The sequence below is a fragment of the Parasteatoda tepidariorum genome, chromosome 8 (assembly GCF_982258835.1).
Source record: "Parasteatoda tepidariorum strain Cologne lab strain chromosome 8, Ptep-v5.0, whole genome shotgun sequence".
NCBI lineage: Eukaryota > Metazoa > Arthropoda > Arachnida > Araneae > Theridiidae > Parasteatoda > Parasteatoda tepidariorum.
This window is the reverse complement of record NC_141762.1, coordinates 85,248,133-85,268,090: the sequence shown is the minus strand read 5'-3', so window position 1 is coordinate 85,268,090 and position 19,958 is coordinate 85,248,133. Positions and strand designations below refer to the sequence as shown.

Below are 19,958 nucleotides of genomic sequence, written 5' to 3'. Positions count from 1 at the left end.
CAAAAGGGCAATTGCAATTTTTAACTGTAAATAATTAGTCAATACAAAAGACATATTTTTTAATTGAAAAAGTTTATTCAATTCAATAAGAATTTTAAACAATTAAGCTCTAAATATGTTATTTGAATGTGATTTTTAATTAATCACATACTGCATCATGGCTTATATCTTTATTATCTTGATTTATTTTACTACAAATATATAATTAATTAAATTCCAAAAAAAAAAAATGAATTGGATAAACTGTTAATTTAATTTTCATAGATAGAAATATAGATTAGTTAAGTTTTTTTCCTAATCACAGTTATATTTAATTGTTGCATTTGAGATGCTTCATAAATGGTTAGGTGATTCATGTGTAACTTGCATTACAATGGATTACCCCTGCTTAGTTTAAATAAGGTTTTAATTTCAATGATATTGCTTTAACAATGAGTGTTCTAGCATACTTTAACTCTTCACATTAAATCAAACTAAAAATATCTTCATTAAGTATAAGTGAATTTACAAGTACAGTTTTTATTAGAAGACGACTTAAATATTACTTAAGAAAATTTTAAGAACAGTAAAAAGATACAAGAATAAACAGCTTTTATCAATTTATATGGGGTCCTAGACCCTGAAAAGATTAGTTCTGTTGAGAGCGTTTTGTCAAAATATCAATTAAAAGATTAAGGTTTTCAGCTCAAAATAAGCAGAACTTTTAAATTATGTTAATCTATATCTAAGCCAAAATCTAAAATTTTAAATAAGTAGGATTTTACTTAATAATGTTATGGAAATTAAAAGATTAAATTTAAAAAAGCACTTGCTTTAAATAATAAGTTAGTGACTTGATTGGTCTGGCAAGCAAGCTTTTTCAAGATTACAAATTATTTGCTTAATTAGAGCTCTTAGAAGAATTTCCAATTAAAATTTGAGAATGTCAAAGAAATCAAATTTTTTTAGGCATCTTAAACGTGATTCTTCCAACTGGACTCATTTCTATGCATTTGGCAAAATTTTTGTGGTTCTTTAAAAATGAGTTAACTCAACTTTCAACTTCAACAATTTATATCTTAACAACAGAAGTATAAAAAAAAATTATGTATAGATTATTTCTAAATAAAAAATACTACTTATTGAAAAGAAGTTCAGCCTGATTTATAAGTGACTTTTTGAGGTTCAGTGAGTAGAAATTCAAAATTACAGAACAAATTTTTGGTAATTTATTTCTCATCAGCACATTAAGTACAAAACTATTAAATAACCTAATCATTGATACAAGTTAAAAATAATTATAAACACAAATATGTTTTTCTATTACCTACATAAAATTACTATCCAATACATTGATATTATCAGACGTTTAGAAAACAAAGGAATGTGCTGATTAAATCTACCATACAATTCAGATTTTTTAAAGTATATATTGCTTTTGAATAGCTAAAATACCTACAAATATCTGTCAGTCCTTTGTTTTGAGGAGGAAATAGCATGTCTGCCACAGCTTCACTTGGAGACCAAGATTTAGGCCTAGATGATAAACTATTACTGATAGTTAGATGATGGAGCGATTCACTTTTCTCTGGGAGCTTCTGTTTCCTATCGTCAGTTTTCTTCTTTGGTTTTCCGGAGATTTTGAGATTTGTTTCCGACTTGGAACGCCATAAACTGTTGTGGCGTTGTTTACTATGAAACAATTTAAAAATATCAAATATGCAGCAAGTTTAAACAAAATCTTTTATTTAAAAAAAGTTTTTATGGCATAAAAATTTATTAAAAAAAATGAAAATTTAAATTTTTCATAGTAATGAAATAGCACTAATTTAATCAAAAAAATTCTTCGACCAGATCTTTTCTTATCATTGAATTCGATAAACAGATGCAAAAAGTGTGACAAAAATCTAAGAAAGAAGTTTCGCATCTGAATTATTTCATATACAATCTCCAAAAAGAAAAGTTATTGAATCTTGCATTGAGCTATTAATATTTAAAAAAAATTATATTGATTACATATTACTGTAAAATTATTACTGTTTACATTTGCTAAAAAGAGTTGCTCTGAGAACAGTAATTTAAAATAAATATACACACAATACATCGAACAAGTAAGATATAGCATTAAATACTTAAACCATGTGAATGTTCAAATAATAAGGAGATATTAAAATAGTACTTATCCACTGCCTGAATATCAGGCTAAAATCTGTATTAAACTCTGCTATGAACTGGGGACAAGTTTTGACAAAAACACGGGAGTGCAAGAAAGCACAACAACCTCCCAACAAGCCACTGTATACATAATCTTAATTTAATGCAAGTATTACAATTGCAGTTGGAACAATCAGGGAATCCAATTACTGAATATTTTTACACATATGAATTGTAAAAATTTTAATTTCCAACACTCTTTATTGTAAGCATTAAGTATATTTAATTTTTTATGAGTTTTCAGTGTGCAACTAAGTTTAAACATATATGAAGTTAAATTTACTTATGCATAGATTAAACTTACATGTCACAATGGATTTTTTACACTTTTTGGTAGCCTATTATACTCAAACAAGTTAAATTTAGTTTCAAACTCACTAGCCAATTAAGAATATTAAATACAAATCAGTTAACCTAGTTGTTAACTCAGAAAAATTAAAATTTCTCTGTCAGTTTTAAACTTTTAGAAAGAAAAACTGATTTTTTTTATACATATACACAGACATAGTCAAACTTCTATTACTCAACAATCTTGATCCCCAATTCGAAATTGTGGTGAAATTTATTATTGAACTTCTTTTCCCTTATTCAAAGTTTGATAAATCATATTTATATAAATTGATTCCATTAATCCATTAACTGGGTACTAGTCTTTTTAGTTAACTGTGTATCAGAATATTTATCCCTGTTAGTTCCTTATTTATTTAGTAGTAGAATTTCAGTCAGTATAGATATTCACTACAAATGAAATTTTAACAACAAATCCAAATTACGAAGACTATAATATTTGTAATAAAACCAAAGTAATCTTGTATTTGAATTGCCAAATGAAAACTACTTAGCATCATGAGCGACTTAAGTATTGAATCATATTTTAGAGAGAGAGTGACGGATATAAAAAGCTTATACACAGTTCTCTTAATTTTTACTAATGCAGAAATCTTTTCTTTCCCTTCCGTCTGTTAACATCTGAAAAAAGACATCTGTTTTGATTTTCGTAAAAAAAAATAAATAAATAAATAAAATCCCTATTTGAATTTAAAAAAAGCAAGATTCAAGAAATTCTTTTAATTTTTCTAAAATATGAGGGGATTTTGAAGACTTCTTCATATTAAAAGGATGATGCACCCACTACTGTTACTTCCTTTAATAATGAAAATTGGATGTGTTATGTCCATTGTTTTTTTTTTTTTTTTGTATATTCTCACTGTTATAATACAAAGTACATTCTTTTTCTAAGCCTAAACAAAAATAATTAATATCAATAAGGTAGGATGATTTACCTTGCATCTAATATTCCTTGATAAATTTCAAGTTGTTTTAAAAAGCCAGAGTTTGGTTTTATGCATCCTCTTTTTGTTTTCACAAAGTCAAGGGCTCTCTGCAAATCCCAATCATAGGCCTTCATTACATAGGCTATCACAACGGATGCAGAACGACTAATCCCCATTTTGCAGTGTACTAAGACTTTGGAACCTTCATTCCTGTAATAAATAGATTAAAAGCAAATTAATTCGATATTATAAATTGAAATATTTTGTCTCATTCAATACAAATATTTTCAAAATCAATAAATTATACATTTAAGATTAATAATTTAACTTAAATGATTCCTATATAATTTTCTATTTATGAGGAACTTAAGTAAAATCTTTGCATGTTTATTTTCTCCAGTCCTTAAAAATAATGCAGAATTTTTTTTTTTAAAAATTCCACATTCATTGTTGTTATGTTCAATAAAATGATGCTAAAATGAAAAAATCAAACTGATTTTACTTCCTACTATTATGAGTAAAACTTGAAATAAATGTACAATTATTCAACTAATAAAATATATAATCAAACTCAGTCATTATGAGCCCCGATTTAACAAGAGCTCAGGTTTAACAGGAAAATTTTTCACGCATAGTTGGATTAATGTTAAAAAGCCTAGATAAAAATATATTATTCCGACCATATCTGGGATTTTTTTTAAAAAAAAAAGCATTTCATTGTTAATGAAAATTCAACTTGACTCAAAAGTGTTTAAAAACCTTATTTAATTTAATACACAGATAGTTAAAATAACTCCCCAATATTCAAGTAACATAATATTCAGCATGATAATAATTCATAAGAAAAAGGTAATATAATAAAAAAAGAGAGGTATAAAAAAGAAGAGATTTTAGTTTCAATTTCTAGAAATTGTGTTGTTTTTTTTAATGTAATTTTTTTAAAAAGCTTTTGTACAGAAAAATATCTTACTTAGCTCTTTGAATATAACGATATGTTTTATCCCAATAGTGCAATATTTCAGTGGATTCATCATCATAAACTCTGATATTTTGATAATCAAACATGCCAGGAAAGAAATTATCAATTTCTCGTGTCACATTTAAAATATGCCCAATTCTGAAATTAAAAAAAAGAATATCAATTAAAGATGTACAGATGCAATTAAATAAATATAATAGTTTTTGATCAGTATTTGTTAAAAAAAATACTAATCTTTCAAAACTAAAGAATTATTCTTCATACATAACATTCATAAGTTAACAAAAATAATAATAAAACAATTTTCAATACAAACCTTACTTGACATAGTATATTTAAATAAATTAATGCTTATAATTCAAAGCTAGATAATGTATAAAAAAAATTCAGAAGTATTATTAATTAACAAACAAGTTTGAGGGAAATTTCATTTTTGAATATACACATCTTCTTCGTGCAATAATAATTATGATGGTTTGTAAGAAACATTTGTTATGATATTACTCTTTTTTAACTGAAAATACTGTCATTTATGACATTCAAAATTAAATAAAGAGGATTTAAAAAACTTCCCTTCTGTTATTCTATTTTTCATAACAGTTTGAAATAAATTAATTTTAATAAGCCAAATAGCAAAAAAGTGCAGAATTTTTAACACTAGTAAACAAATTTTAATGAAATTATTTTTCTAAAAATATTTATGCCTCTTCATGGTGCAATGCAGCTCAGTGAAAGAATGTAGTATACTGTAATTTGAACAAATTAGATTTAATGTTTGTAAGTTATCAATCATAATTTAAAAAGTCGTGGTGGCTCATGGGATAGAACATTCACGTTCATTCATATAAGCTGACCCAGGTTTGAATCCAAACATCGGCCAGTTAAAACGAATTCTGCCCATAGCTCACAACAACCACCATGCTGTCATAAAATATCCTCAGTGGTAGACAGATCATGGTTTAGAATTCCCTAGTGTTTAGGCAAACAGTGGGATTCCTCTCCATGTAACATAAATGCAGCTTAGTTTTATCACAAAGTTCTCCACGAAAGCTAGTTTTTCCCAATGCTTCATTGAGTTCCTTTGTCTTCTGGTTGAGTTGGGTTCAAAAAAACAAGGCTATGGGGTTGAACATTGATAGTCATGAACTCAGAATTAGGTCAGCTGTTCAATGCCAGTTAAAAAAAAATAAAACAAAATCATAAACTAAGTTTATGCCGTACTTTTACTTTTTATTTGCAAATCTATGAATACCTAATACTCATTTAAAATGTTTGCTTCATAAAATTCACATTCTTGGCATTTTAATTTGCTACCAAAAGAAAGGCATACTAAGGTTACTTTTTTGACTTCTATTAAATTTAAAGAGTTGTCAAAAGTTAGTAAATAAAACTAAAATAATATCTTTCCTTGAAAAATCTCAATTTCTTTCAAAAAGGCGACTTAGAAACTTTTTATCCTAAGCTTTTCAATTATCATATTAATGTGTGTTACCATGAGTATCACTTATTCCAGTAGAGGTTAAAGTTGTGATAGGACTTCCATTGTCTGCACAAACACTAAAATAACCCAGAAATTAAATGCTTAAAAATTGGTAATTTTCCATTTTAAAAGACATTTTCTCGCATTTAGGAAATTAAAAACACAAACATTTCTACAAGTTAGTGTAAACTGTTTCATTCAACCCTTTTAAGTTTCATTTAACCTAATTTTTCTCAAAAATGTCGTCACTTTTTTGGGAGAAATTTGGCTTACTATGGAAAAAGTGGCAAAGTATTCAATTGATATTTTGCAAAGCGTTTGTTATAAGCTACATCAACACGCCCTTATTTTAAACCCCCTTAGTGATATTATCATTTATAGGGAACTTGTAGCACATGCACTGCATATGCACAAGTGTGTGTATGCATTTGAGTTAAGGTAAACTGTAACGCTTTGTCAAATCTTTATTTTTTCAGTTTAACACATAAAAATCTAATATAAGATTATAAATTATTACTTTTTCTCTATTGTGCATGGTAATTTCAAAAAAAAAGCACAACATATTGTATCACAGATCAATACTTAACACTCACCCATTTACAACTAATTCTTCTAAATTAGATGCATTCCATTCAGATCCGAGATATAAATATTTAAATATTTCTGTTGGAGCATCCATTTGTCCAAGAATAGTAAGCATTTCTTGATCAATGAATGATTTATATTCTTTAAGATCCATGTCCAATATTTCTTCGAGACGTGTTCGTATCTGGAACATAATTTTAAATTCAATTTCAAAATAAATTTTTCACACAAAAAAGAAAGTATAGTATTGTTGGTGGAAAAGAATTTTTAAAAAAACTCACATATTTGCTGGTAACTTCATCTAAATCCACTGACATCATTAACTCCTTCAGTTTAGTTCGTATATGTCTTTCGGTTTCTTCTCGTTCCGTAGGTCTGAATATAAGTGATACAATAATTAATAAAAGCAACAAAAAGTTTAAGCACAGAAAAACTAAAATATGCTATTTAATCACATTGAGATTCATAAACGCTGGTTTAAAATACTTACTGTAAACGTAAAGTATCAGGTGAAGGAGGCCTTCTATACACAATATCATCCATTGCATGCCTAGAAAAACAAAGGTTTATGAATGAAACATATTTGGGGAAAAAATTTAGACACAAAAATAGAAGTAAAAATTAAATAAAAATTTATAATTTATTCAGACATGTTTTACAATAAATTTAAAATATTAGAATGAAAATGTATCTAAGCACCTTAAAATTTAGATACAAAAATTAAAGTTAAAGTGAAATATAAATTTACCATTCATTCAGACATGATCTGTCAGAGCTAATTTTCTTCTCATAGTATTCAATCCATTGATGAGTTCCTCCAATTTTAAAATAATTGCACTCTCTTGCTTGAGAACTTGCCTTATGGAGAGTTTGGAGAGCAGACCTGTGAAGATTAATGTTATGCTAAATTATATGATGAAGAAAACATTTTAAAAGATAAATTCAGTTCAAGGGAGAAAACAAATAAAAAATAAAATAAATAGGATTCATACTAAAAAAGAAAAAAAAATTTCCCCTAAACTTTTCAGATAAGTTTAAGGAAAAATTCAGGCTTAAAAAGAATTCCAACAATGTTTATATTTAATAAAAATATAAATCAGATTCGATATAAAAAAAGCATAAAAGTGTAAGTTGGAATACTTTTAATAATTATAGACAGTATGTTAGAAAAATAAAATGTAAACTCGGCATTTTTCGGGGTGTCAATTCAAATGATTTGACTTTTAAAAAAATTAATCACTTTGCAAAAAACATTGAAAAAGAAAATTTGTCATGCTTTAGAATTTGAATAGAGAGAACAAAATAGGAACCTTAATGAAGTACTAATAATAACAAACTTCGTAAACAAATTTATATAACATATAAAACATTTTTATACGTTACTATAATAATATCTCGACAATATAGAATGGTCAGAAATCAGCAAACACCACATAACCAAAAATCTGAGTTTTCTATATTACCTTATTTTAGTAAAAAAGTACACTGGCTTAATTAATCAAAAGTTTATAAGAATATATAACTATAAAAAAAAATTTATAGTTGTTTACAAAAGTTAAGATTAATAAAAAGACTGATATTGTCATTGGTGAAGAAAGAAAAAAACATGTATAAGAGAAACAGAATTTTTTTTTTTAATTATTAACACTTATACCTAATTGTTTTAATAGTTTAACATCAAAAATCTAAAGTCCATATCACTCTGTATACCAACAACATACATACATCATACATACATTTATCATTTTTCATTAATATACTTAATAAAAGTCAAAACAAATTTGAATTGAAAGGTTGAGAAATTTTTAAATCATTTTAAAAAATGTAATTTCTAATTGCAGGGATGTGATTGACAAAAACACAAAAAAGAGGAAGTTTATAACTGTAGCATTAAACGTGCAAAAGAAAAAATTATATGAATTCAATAACCAATCTGATAATGATTACATTATTATCTATTCAAATAAATATAAATAAATGGTAATTATGTTCTTAAATAAAATCTTGATTAAAATAATTTTTTTTTAATAATTTAGAAAACTTTGAGTAATTATGCATAAGCACGATTTTATGTATCACATCATATTAAAAAACATTTCTTTAATGGTCAAAGGACCTTTATGGACTTTCTTATCAGTTCTTTGTTTTTCCGATGGTCTTTTATTAACATGACTGATCTGTACTGTAGACTGCGTTTTGCAGACTTTTGATCATTTAGATTAAGAATCGCGATGTTGGATTTCAAAATCACGTGAATAAGAATCGCGATGCTTGATTTTAAAATCGCGTGAAAAAAAATCGCGATGCCGGATTTTAAAATCGCGTGAATAAGAATCGCGATGTTCGATTTTAAAATAGGGTGAATAAGAATCGCGATGTTGGATTTTAAAATCGCTTGAATAAGAATCGCGATGTTTGATTTTAAAATCGCTTGAATAAGAATCGCGATGTTTGATTTTAAAATCGCATGAAAAAGAATCGCGATGCCGGATCTTAAAATTGCGTGAATGAGGCGATATCGGATTTTAAAATCACGATGTTGGATTTTAAGATTGCGTGAATAAGAATCGCGATGTTCGATTTTAAAATAGGGTGAATAAGAATCGCGATGCTTGATTTTAAGAGTGCGTGAATAAGAATCGCGATGCCGGATTTTAAAATCGCGTGAATAAGAATCGCGATGTTCGATTTTAAAATAGGTTGAATAAGAATCGCGATGTTGGATTTTAAAATCGCTTGAATAAGAATCGCGATGTTTGATTTCAAAATCGCTTGAATAAGAATCGCGATGTTTGATTTTAAAATCGCATGAAAAAGAATCGCGATGCCGGATCTTAAAATTGCTTGAATGAGGCGATATCGGATTTTAAAATCACGATGTTGGATTTTAAGATTGCGTGAATAAGAATCGCGATGTTCGATTTTAAAATAGGGTGAATAAGAATCGCGATGTTGGATTTTAAGAGTGCGTGAATAAGAATCGCGATGTTCGATTTTAAAATAGGGTGAATAAGAATCGCGATGTTCGATTTTAAGAGTGCGTGAATAAGAATCGCGATGTTCGATTTTAAAATAGGGTGAATAAGAATCGCGATGTTCGATTTTAAAATAGGGTGAATAAGAATCGCGATGTTGGATTTTAAGAGTGCGTGAATAAGAATCGCGATGTTCGATTTTAAAATCGCGTGAAAAAGAATCGCGATGCCGGATCTTAAAATTGCGTGAATGAGGCGATATCGGATTTTAAAATCACGATGTTGGATTTTAAGATTGCGTGAATAAGAATCGCGATGTTCGATTTTAAAATAGGGTGAATAAGAATCGCGATGTTGGATTTTAAGAGTGCGTGAATAAGAATCGCGATGTTCGATTTTAAAATAGGGTGAATAAGAATCGCGATGTTGGATTTTAAGAGTGCGTGAATAAGAATCGCGATGTTCAATTCTAAAATAGCGTGAATAAGAATCACGATATTGAATTTTAAAATCACGTGAATAAGAACCACGATATTGGATTTTAAAAGCACGAAAATACAAATCGTGGTATTGAATTTTTAAATCGCGTAAATAAGAATCACGATGCATAATTTTTAGAGTCCGTGAATACTTACCGCAACGAGTAATGTTTAAACCGCGTATAAATTCGAATATCGATGTTTGATATTACAACCGCGTGATAACGAATCGCGATATTGAAATTTAAAAATATATATGAATACGAATCGCGACATCGGATTTTAAACTAGCGGGAATATGAATCGCGATATTGGGTTTTAAAAATGCTTAAATACAAATCGCGATATTGGGTTTTAAAAGCGCTTAAATACAAATCGCGATATTGAATTATTAAATTGTGTGAATGGGAATTGATTTTCAACAAAAGAAAAAATTTTCAACAAAATATCATTTACTGCATAAAAAATTTTTCCGCGCGGAAATTTATGAAAAAAGAGCGGAAGATTTGGAAAAATCTGAAAAAAGCGGAAATCCGCGGATCCGCGGAAGAATCACATCCCTGTAATTGTAAAATAAAAGATTTAAGCACCGTAAGTTTGATGGTTTCTCAGTTAACAAACTTTACAAAAAGTTGCACATAAAAAATTTCCTTTCTCAAGAAATTTTTGATTTATTTCATAAAATAAGATAAGATAGCGTATAATATCGAGAAAAAGATGTTGTAGCTAAAAAATAAATAAATAAATGTGATCAAAATAATAATATAAACGGAGAAAAAAGACAGAAAACAGAAAAATTTAGATGATTTTGATAAAATACTAAAAATTATTAATTGGTAATAAACTATTAATTACAATTCAATAAAAAATTTTAAAAATGTAAAATAGGTTTCAATTAAAACATAGAAAGTAAAAAGTAATAATGAAATATTAAACTTTCAAATACCAGAGAAAAATTTGAAGAAAAAAAATTTAGAAACTTACCACATAGCTTGAACAGAAACAGGTTTAAATATATGATGCCTACCACTGGAAGTGACACTAAAACCTCTAAAGGAAAAATTACATAAACACATCAGTTATTAACATAATATATTGAAAACCAGAGTAAGTCACTAAAAAAAAAAATTTTTTTTTATAGGACAAGCATAACACTTACAAATTTGTTTTAAAAAGATATGCATCAAGTTTAATAGATTCAATGTGCACATCATTTTGGACTAGTAAAGCCATCTCTTTGCATTAATAGTACTTACAGCTTTAATAAAGGTAACAAAAATAAAATGCAACTTGCATAATATAAAAAAATATATAAATAATAACGTACAACATAATATAAAAAACGTAAACAGTTAAATACTTATGCTACAATAATTATGGTGTATTGCTAACTTTTCAATAAATAATAAGTCTATTATTTTTATAATTAAACTGAAGATATAAAAATTTGCTCTGATGGATAAGTTTTGACTATCTGTAACTAATATTTCTCACAAATAGAAAAGAAAATATGTAAAAACATATTTATGACAGCATAACTGCAACCAAGACACAATAGAAACTGTACACAGTAGAATACTTAAATCAATTTCAATAGTATTTATAAAGAAGTATTTTTTAAAGGATCGCTTAAGTCCATAAAAACTGAAGGAAAACAAAATCGCTTGCGTAAATACAAACTAAATTTCAATGATTCAGGGGTGATTGTGAGCCCAACTCAAAAATCCTGAAAATGTCTTGAATAAAATCATTAATGACTCATCTCAAAAAATTAATGTGCTTATAAATTGAAATCATTGATATTTTCAAAACATGAAATTCTTAATAAATTATATGCAGTATAATTTAAATGAATAATTACGTATAAGTTTACTTTTATCTCTAATCACATTTATTATTCTACCAGAAAAAAAAATATTTCCAAATAAAAGAGATGCCAAATATAAATTCTAGTTCTAATATTTTTAAATAAAATATACAAGAATTTTAATACATAAATGTGATGGATGATCTCTTAAAACTTCTGGACCTTGGATTTCCGGATCGCGGTTAGCGAAAAATTCGGAAATCCAGATTTTTTCTGGAGCACTATCATCTCTGATGATTACATTTATAAGTTTACAAACAATGGAACCAAATTGATTTTCAGAAATCAAAAAATATCAGTATCAAAATTTATGATGTACTTTGTTTAAACAATAACAAGCTTGACTGTATATAGGGACAGATTTGAAAATCCACCATTCTAAATATCATTTTTGTTGTACATATGTAGAATAACTATTTGTCAATAAAAGTATTTTCAAAAAAGAAATTTGTGTTCAAAAATTAAAAATACATGAGGGAATAAAAATACCCGATTATGTACTTTAACACGATTCATAAAGAATAGTTATTTACTACTTAAAACATTTATTAACTATGATAGTAAAATATAATGTTCAGTGATTACAAAAATTTAAATCACTACATAAAAAAGGAAAATCAAAACTAACCCATCCCCATCCAAAGTTATACGAGTATCAGCCCAAAAAGGAAGTACTAAACCAATAGTTGTATCTTTGTTGCAGTCGATACCCAACAAACAACTTTCTTCCATTTGATATTTCCCAGTGTGATATACTACAACTAAATATCGAGTTCGACCACAGTGCATACTTTCCAATTTGACAGCCTGAAAGAAAGAAAAGGAATGTAAAAAATAACATATTAATTATAACTTCATAAAATAATACAAATTTGTCTATGTTTTTAAAATAAAGAAAACAAATGAACTGAAGGTTTTGATTGATAGATTCATTGCTGAAATTCAATTCATTGTAGTTAACTACTACTATTTTATTGCAAATGTAGTTAACAGCAACAACAGCTTTTTAACATGTAGTGATTACAAGCTACTTTTGTAATATATTCACCACTTAATTCTTTTTTTAGGAAATGTATTTTACTAGACGATTCAGTGCACTCTCATCAAAATTTGAAAAATATTCCCTCCCAAAAAAATCGTTTAGAGAAATAATAGGCTTTTTTTAATCACAGAAAATTTAGAAATACCTAATTTTTGTGTATAAAAGCCAATTTTTTATTCAACACCATTTTTTTTATGATTTTTTTTCTTTCAACAAACAAAATTAGCCTTATTGACAGGAAATATTAATTCAAGAGATGCTACAAAACTATTAAATATTTATGATTTTTTTTTGTCTAAAGCTCTTGTTAAGTGACGCCAGAGGGCGTATGTGCCAGGGAGAAAATTGTAGTGTTAGTCGTAGTAGATGCATGTAACTGCAGCGATGAACCATCGCCATATCTCTCAATAAAAATTGTTTTGTTTGTAACCAGTCGCCTAGAATTACTTATAACTTCTTCATACAGTCCACGCTATCGACGACCTTACAGTTTGGTCGTAACAGCCGGAGTGCTAATCTAGCAGAATTAATCGTGAATTAATTCAACATGGCGACTGCTACAAAGGCTACTACGTCGCTCGAGTCTAGCGTCGTTCTAACAAGGAAACGAGCAAGCATCAAAGGTCAAATAACTAGGCTTTCGAACGTGCTTACCGATGAAACACCAAATCAAAAATCCCTTGAGATCAAACTCAATTCATTGAGGGGTCTAAAAACGAAGATCGATGATCTTCGAAACGATTGCTACAGTATCTTATCCGATACAGATTTAGCAGACTTTGAAATTTCCCTAACGGAAATGGAGGACAACGTAGAAGCAATTGAGGTAAGCTTCTTAGACTTAATTATTCCACAAACTTCAAATTTGAGTTCAAATTCTGTTTTGAATGAACCGAATACTAATGCAAACATTAAACTACCTCAAATTACTTTACCCCAATTTTCGGGTAAATACACTGATTGGCTTACCTTCAAAGCTCAGTTTACTACCTTAATTGATGAAAACAATCAATTAAGTGACTCTCAAAAACTGTATTATTTACAATCATCATTAACTGGTACTGCAAAACAATTACAGAATGTAGATGACTCTTATTCTTCTTTGTTTAACGCATTAAAAAACAGATATGAAAACAAACGACTGATAGTAAACAGTCATATAACTGAGTTATTAAATTTAAGTAAAATTAAATTTGAATCTTGTAAGGATTTAAGAAACTTAATTGATAATTTACTTAATCAATTAAGAGCATTAAAGCAACTTGGATTAGAACAAAATAAATTATCTGAGACACTAATAATGAACATTGTTTTGCAACGCCTTGACGATGAATCAAGAAAGGCTTTCGAAATGTCTTTAAATTGTAACGAATTACCCACCTGGGAATTTTTTACTGAATTTGTGTTAAAACGTATTCAAGCTCTTGAAAATGTTCAAAAATGTATTTCCGTATCAAAACCGAAACAAGAAGTAACCCCCAAACATAAAAGTTTCGTTTTGCAAAATGATAAACATTTCTCTTGTTCTATGTGTCATCAAAACCATTTAATATATAAGTGTAAAAAATTCATTGACTTATCTGCTCAAGAGCGATTGAATAGTGTAAGAAAATTGCATCTGTGTTTTAATTGTTTGGGTAAACACATGTTATCTCAATGTAAAAAATTAGAGTTTAAATGTAAACATTGCTCTAGAAATCATCATTCGACACTTCATGGGGCTAATTTCTTAAAACCCGAAGTTGAGAATAAAAATAATCAAATATTAGAATCCAATTGCTCTAATTTAACTGAGATTATTCCAAATCAAGCAAATATTGAGATGAGTAATATGAGTGGAGGGGAAACGAAAACTGTCACTTCCTCCTTCGCCCTTTCTCACAGCTGGCAGAAGGCGCCGCCAAACAGTTGTAATGTCTATGATACTTACTCAAATGTTTTGCTTTCAACTGCTTTAATTTATGTGCGAGGAATAAATGAATGTTTTTATCCCTTTTTATGTATTCTCGATAGCGGTTCAGAAATAAGCGCTATTACTGCTGATGCAGCAAAATTATTGTGTTTAAAGGAGAATACATTAAACTCATTAATAACTGGAATTAATGGGGCTAGTTTGAATGTAAATAAATCGATCTCTGCTCTTGTTTCTAATAAAAATAGAGACTTTAAGAAAGAGATAAAAATGCTGATAGTGCCTAAAATTACTGAATTAACCCCTGCTAAACCGCTTGATGTTTCTAAAATTAAATTTCCTCAAAATTTGACTTATGCAAATCCTAACTTTTTTAAGCCTCAACGTGCTCAAATCTTGCTTGGCGGAGATATTTTTTACGAACTATTACGAACCGAGCAAATAAAATTGGAAAATAGTTCAGTCATTTTACAGAACTCTGTACTCGGCTGGATTGTAACGGGAAGATTGGGCACTAAAGATAATTGTAAGGAATACAAATGTCACTTATTATCACAAGATCACACTTTAACTGATTTGCAAAAATTTTGGGACCTTGAGTCTCTAGGAATAAAGGATGAACCCAAATGCTTAGAGGGGGATGAAGCACTATCCAAATTTAATGAAACAATTAGTTATAAAAATAAAAGATATGAAATCACTCTCCCTTGGAAAAGAGATTGGAGGGAATTGAACGATAATCTTACTGTCGCAACTAAGCGATTTAAAGGTCTTTTAAATCGTATGACTTCAAATGAAAAATTGTATATTCAATATAGTGAAATATTGCAAGATTACTTAGAAAAGGGAATTATTGAGAAGGTTCCAACCGCTTCAGATAATGTTGATAAACCTGTGTTTTATTTACCCCATCACCCAGTTTTCCGAAAGGACAGTGTTTATACCAAGTGTCGCATTGTTTTTGATGCTAGTTCTTGTGATGTTGGTGAACTTTCACTTAACGATTGTCTCTGGACGGGAACGAACCTTAATCCGAATGTATTTCATCTTTTAACCTTTTTCCGAATGAATAAATTTGCTATTTTAGCGGACATTGAACGTGCCTTTTTGCAAATAGCATTGAACGAAAATGATAAGGACGCATTAAGGTTCCTTTTCACTCTAGACGATCCCACTAAGTCTGAAAATACTCAATTGCAGGTATTCAGATTCAACAGGCTTCCATTTGGAGTCAATGCAAGCCCTTTTTTGCTCTCAGCGACTATCAAGCACCATAATGATAAGTTCAAGAAAATATATCCAACAACTTCGAATATTCTTGATACTTGCTTTTATGTCGACGACATTGTAGCTGGTGCAGATAACTTGTCTGAAGCCTTCAAAATTTCTAGGGAAGCTGACATTATCATGAAGGATGCTAGCATGCACCTTCGTAAATGGGTTTCAAACGACGAGTCACTAAAACAAATGTGGGAGGAACAAGGATTCAGTACTCTTCCTCCATCCTCATCAGAAAGCCCAAAAGAGTTACACAAAGTTCTTGGGATGTCCTGGGACACAAAACTGGACATTTTAACTATGGAAGTTAAGGGACTATTGGAATTTCTTGACTTGAGAAAAAATACAAAACGATTTGTGTTGCAAGCAGCAGGTAGAATATTCGATCCCGTAGGACTAGTAACACCTTACACCATCAGATTAAAGATTCTTCTCCAAGAATTATGGTTGCGTAAGATCTCATGGGACGACGAGCTTCCTTCAGATATTCAAGAAACTTGGAAGCAGTGGTGTATCGAAATTACTGAATTGGCTAATTTGCAAATACCCAGAAATGTATTTCAAATTTCTGATCACTCAGACTTTGTGTTAGAATTGCATGCATTTGCAGACGCTAGTCCAAAGGCTTACGGTGCTGCCATATACTTAAGAATTAAAACAGCAAATCAAGTAACTGTAAACTTAGTGGCTTCCAAGAGCCGTGTTGCACCCCTTAAGAGAATTTCTCTTCCTAGGTTAGAATTGATAGCCGCATTGCTTGCTTCACGACTTGCACGTGAAGTAAAGAAAGTATTAGATCGGAAAGGAATATCTTCTATTTATTATTGGACAGACTCTCAGATTACATTGTATTGGATAAAAGGTTCCGTATTTAAGTGGAAACCCTTTGTAGCAAATAGGGTTCAGGAAATTCAATCTCTCACTGACCGAGAATCTTGGAATCATTGTGCTGGATGCGACAATCCAGCAGACTTAGTAACTAGAGGCATTAGTTGCAAATCTCTCATCGAAAATGTCACCTGGTGGACCGGACCAGACTTCTTAAAGGAATTAGTAATTCCTAAGTGTGATGAGACTCTGAACATTCCAGAAACTGACCTACCTTGTGAAGAACTGAAAAGGTGCTCTGCTCCTGATCCTAATGACATTCAATCTGTTTCTCTAATCACCACCAATGATAGATCCTTTTTTGAACAAATTCTTAACCTTTCTAACAGTTTTGTTAAACTAATTCGAATTTTATCCTTTATTTTTAGATTTATTCATAATTGTCGTAATCCAATATCTAGAAATAAGGGGTTCTTAACCATTGGAGAGAACAAAGATGCAGAAAATTGGCTTCTACTTTCATTGCAGTCAGGTGAGTTCCAAGAGGAATTTAAAAGGCTCAAACAAGGTGAACCAGTTTCATCTAGGAGTAAGTTATCTTGTTTAAATGTATTTTTGGATGAAAATTCTCTAATTCGTGTTGGTGGCAGACTTAGAAACTCTGATTTATCGAATAATAGTAAATTTCCCATTGTGCTGCCTAGCAAGCATAAATTAACTGATGTAATTTTGAATCATTATCATTTGAAGTATTTTCATTTAGGTGCACAAGCACTCTTGTTTCAAGTGCGACAGAAATTCTGGCCGCTTAACGGCAGAAATAATTGTCGTAAAATTGTTCATTCTTGTGTGATTTGCTTTAAAAATAAGCCTGTAAGTGTTCAACAAATAATGGCCGATCTACCAAGGGAACGTGTCACTCCTAATTTTGTCTTTAATGTGACAGGGGTTGACTTTTGTGGACCCTTTCTAGTAAAATTTAAAAATCAGCGTAAAGGAGTGTTAAATAAGATTTACGTAGCTGTTTTTATTTGCTTATGCACAAAAGCTATACATCTTGATTTTGTTTCAGACTTAACCACTCAAGGATTTATAGCTTGTTTGAAACGTTTCTTTGGTAGACGAGGCAAATGTTCGAAAATCATGTCAGACAATGGAAAGACATTTGTTGGAGCAAATGTTGAGATTAAAAAACTTTTGAAGCTTGTCACTTCCCGCGATGAAAACTTGTCTAACTTTCTCTCAAACGAGAATATTGTATGGGAATTTATACCCCCAAAATCACCTAATTTTGGGGGCCTTTGGGAAGCTGGGGTGAAGGCTTTCAAATTTCATTTCAAACGAGTAATAGGTAGCCAAAAATTGACGCTTGAAGAATTTGTAACTATTTTAGCTGAAATAGAAGGAGTATTGAACTCCCGGCCCCTCATTCCATTGTCGGCAAGCTTTGATGATTTTCGGACATTAAGTCCAGGTCACTTCATAATTGGGAGACCAATAAATGGCCTTCAAGAACCTCTACTTAATGATATCAAGGAAACTCATTTGTCCAAATGGCAAAGGGTAACTAAATTTAGTCAACAAATTTGGCAATTGTGGAAGAAAGATTACTTAAATAATTTGCAGGGTCGAACCAAATGGAAATTTAGTAAGGACGATGTAAAACAAGGTACTCTTGTTTTAATGAAAAATGAGCAACTTCCTGCCACACAGTGGTCAGTTGGAAGAATAGTGGAAATATTTCAAAGTAGGGATGGAAAAATAAGAATTGTAAATGTACGTATGCCTAATGGTAAAATTTTCAAGAGAAATGTCAGAGACATTTGTTTATTACCGCTTGAATGAAAAAAAAAAAATTGTTCTTCTTATGCATATGTTTTTGAAAAGAAACTATTTGAGTGAATTAATTGTTTATAATTATATATGTATATTAATCAGCACATGTTATCCTACTGTATTTGTTCTCAAATTGTGTGTAATCATAGCAAAATTTAGTTGTTCATTATTTTTTATGATTCTAATAGTATTCATATGTTCTATGTATTCTGTTTGTTAGTTATATTGTTTATTGAAATTATGTAATTGAATTTCAATCGGGGGGGAATGTTAAGTGACGCCAGAGGGCGTATGTGCCAGGGAGAAAATTGTAGTGTTAGTCGTAGTAGATGCATGTAACTGCAGCGATGAACCATCGCCATATCTCTCAATAAAAATTGTTTTGTTTGTAACCAGTCGCCTAGAATTACTTATAACTTCTTCATACAGTCCACGCTATCGACGACCTTACAGCTCTTTAACATCATCTAAGAACCAATGTACACAAAGAGTTAGTTATACAACAAAATATGTTCTGCTGTTATCTCAAGCAAGAATTGCACCAATCAGATTTAAAAAATTAGTTGCATTTGAACTTTGTTTTTTTACTAAACGTTAGAAATAATTGGAAATTATCATTACAAAATACTTGTTTTTTGCATCTCAAAATTAATTACACAATTTTTTTTAAGTAATATATGTTGTTTATAGTGTTGTTTTATTAGTTTTATCACTTGTTCTGACCACTGGGCTTAATTTAAAACCGGAAAATATGCCAAACAAATGACTAAAAGAACTGAATTAGTAGTATTTACTCTCTAAAGAAATCAATCCATGAAACATCTTTACTATTTAGTAATTCCAATTCAGTTTATCCCATTCTACTAATTCATGATCTGATACCAAAACCTAAAGAGTGGAGAAAATACTTACCATTTTTAAAATATCATCAGGGTGAAGTAAGTACAGCATTGACTGCAAATGTTGCTGGATATCACAGGCTAAATATAAAAAGAGAAAGATTTAAACACTTAACAAATATTACTAAACTCAGTGGTGCAACAGCCCATAAAGAGCCCAGGCCTTCTGCGCCCATTTCAGTTTTCTTGACCTTGGGCTCTGGGGTGCAGGAGCAGATGTTCCAGCAGGTGGTTAGCCGAATGCTGAACCCCCAGTGTTTAGTTCCCAACCCAAGCATGCTTGGTACTCATTTATCGTCCCACTGAAGGGATGAAAGGCTGCTTAACAAAT

The 19,958-nt window shown here is 29.7% G+C and overlaps 1 protein-coding gene across 1 annotated transcript in view; it reads right to left on the bottom strand.

The window, feature by feature from the left end:
* The window catches only part of ssh (Protein phosphatase Slingshot), a 30,399-nt gene that overhangs the window by 3,314 nt on the left and 7,127 nt on the right, over positions 1 to 19,958 (bottom strand). Inside the window, exons 4-13 of the mRNA XM_087169229.1 lie at positions 19,641 to 19,708; positions 12,461 to 12,639; positions 10,950 to 11,015; positions 7,260 to 7,394; positions 7,002 to 7,061; positions 6,793 to 6,886; positions 6,520 to 6,695; positions 4,438 to 4,584; positions 3,477 to 3,677; positions 1,439 to 1,671 (exon numbers count right to left, since the gene is read on the bottom strand). Coding sequence (XP_087025355.1) covers positions 1,439 to 1,671; positions 3,477 to 3,677; positions 4,438 to 4,584; positions 6,520 to 6,695; positions 6,793 to 6,886; positions 7,002 to 7,061; positions 7,260 to 7,394; positions 10,950 to 11,015; positions 12,461 to 12,639; positions 19,641 to 19,708 — 1,359 coding nt within the window. The remainder of the gene's footprint in view (positions 1 to 1,438; positions 1,672 to 3,476; positions 3,678 to 4,437; positions 4,585 to 6,519; positions 6,696 to 6,792; positions 6,887 to 7,001; positions 7,062 to 7,259; positions 7,395 to 10,949; positions 11,016 to 12,460; positions 12,640 to 19,640; positions 19,709 to 19,958) is intronic.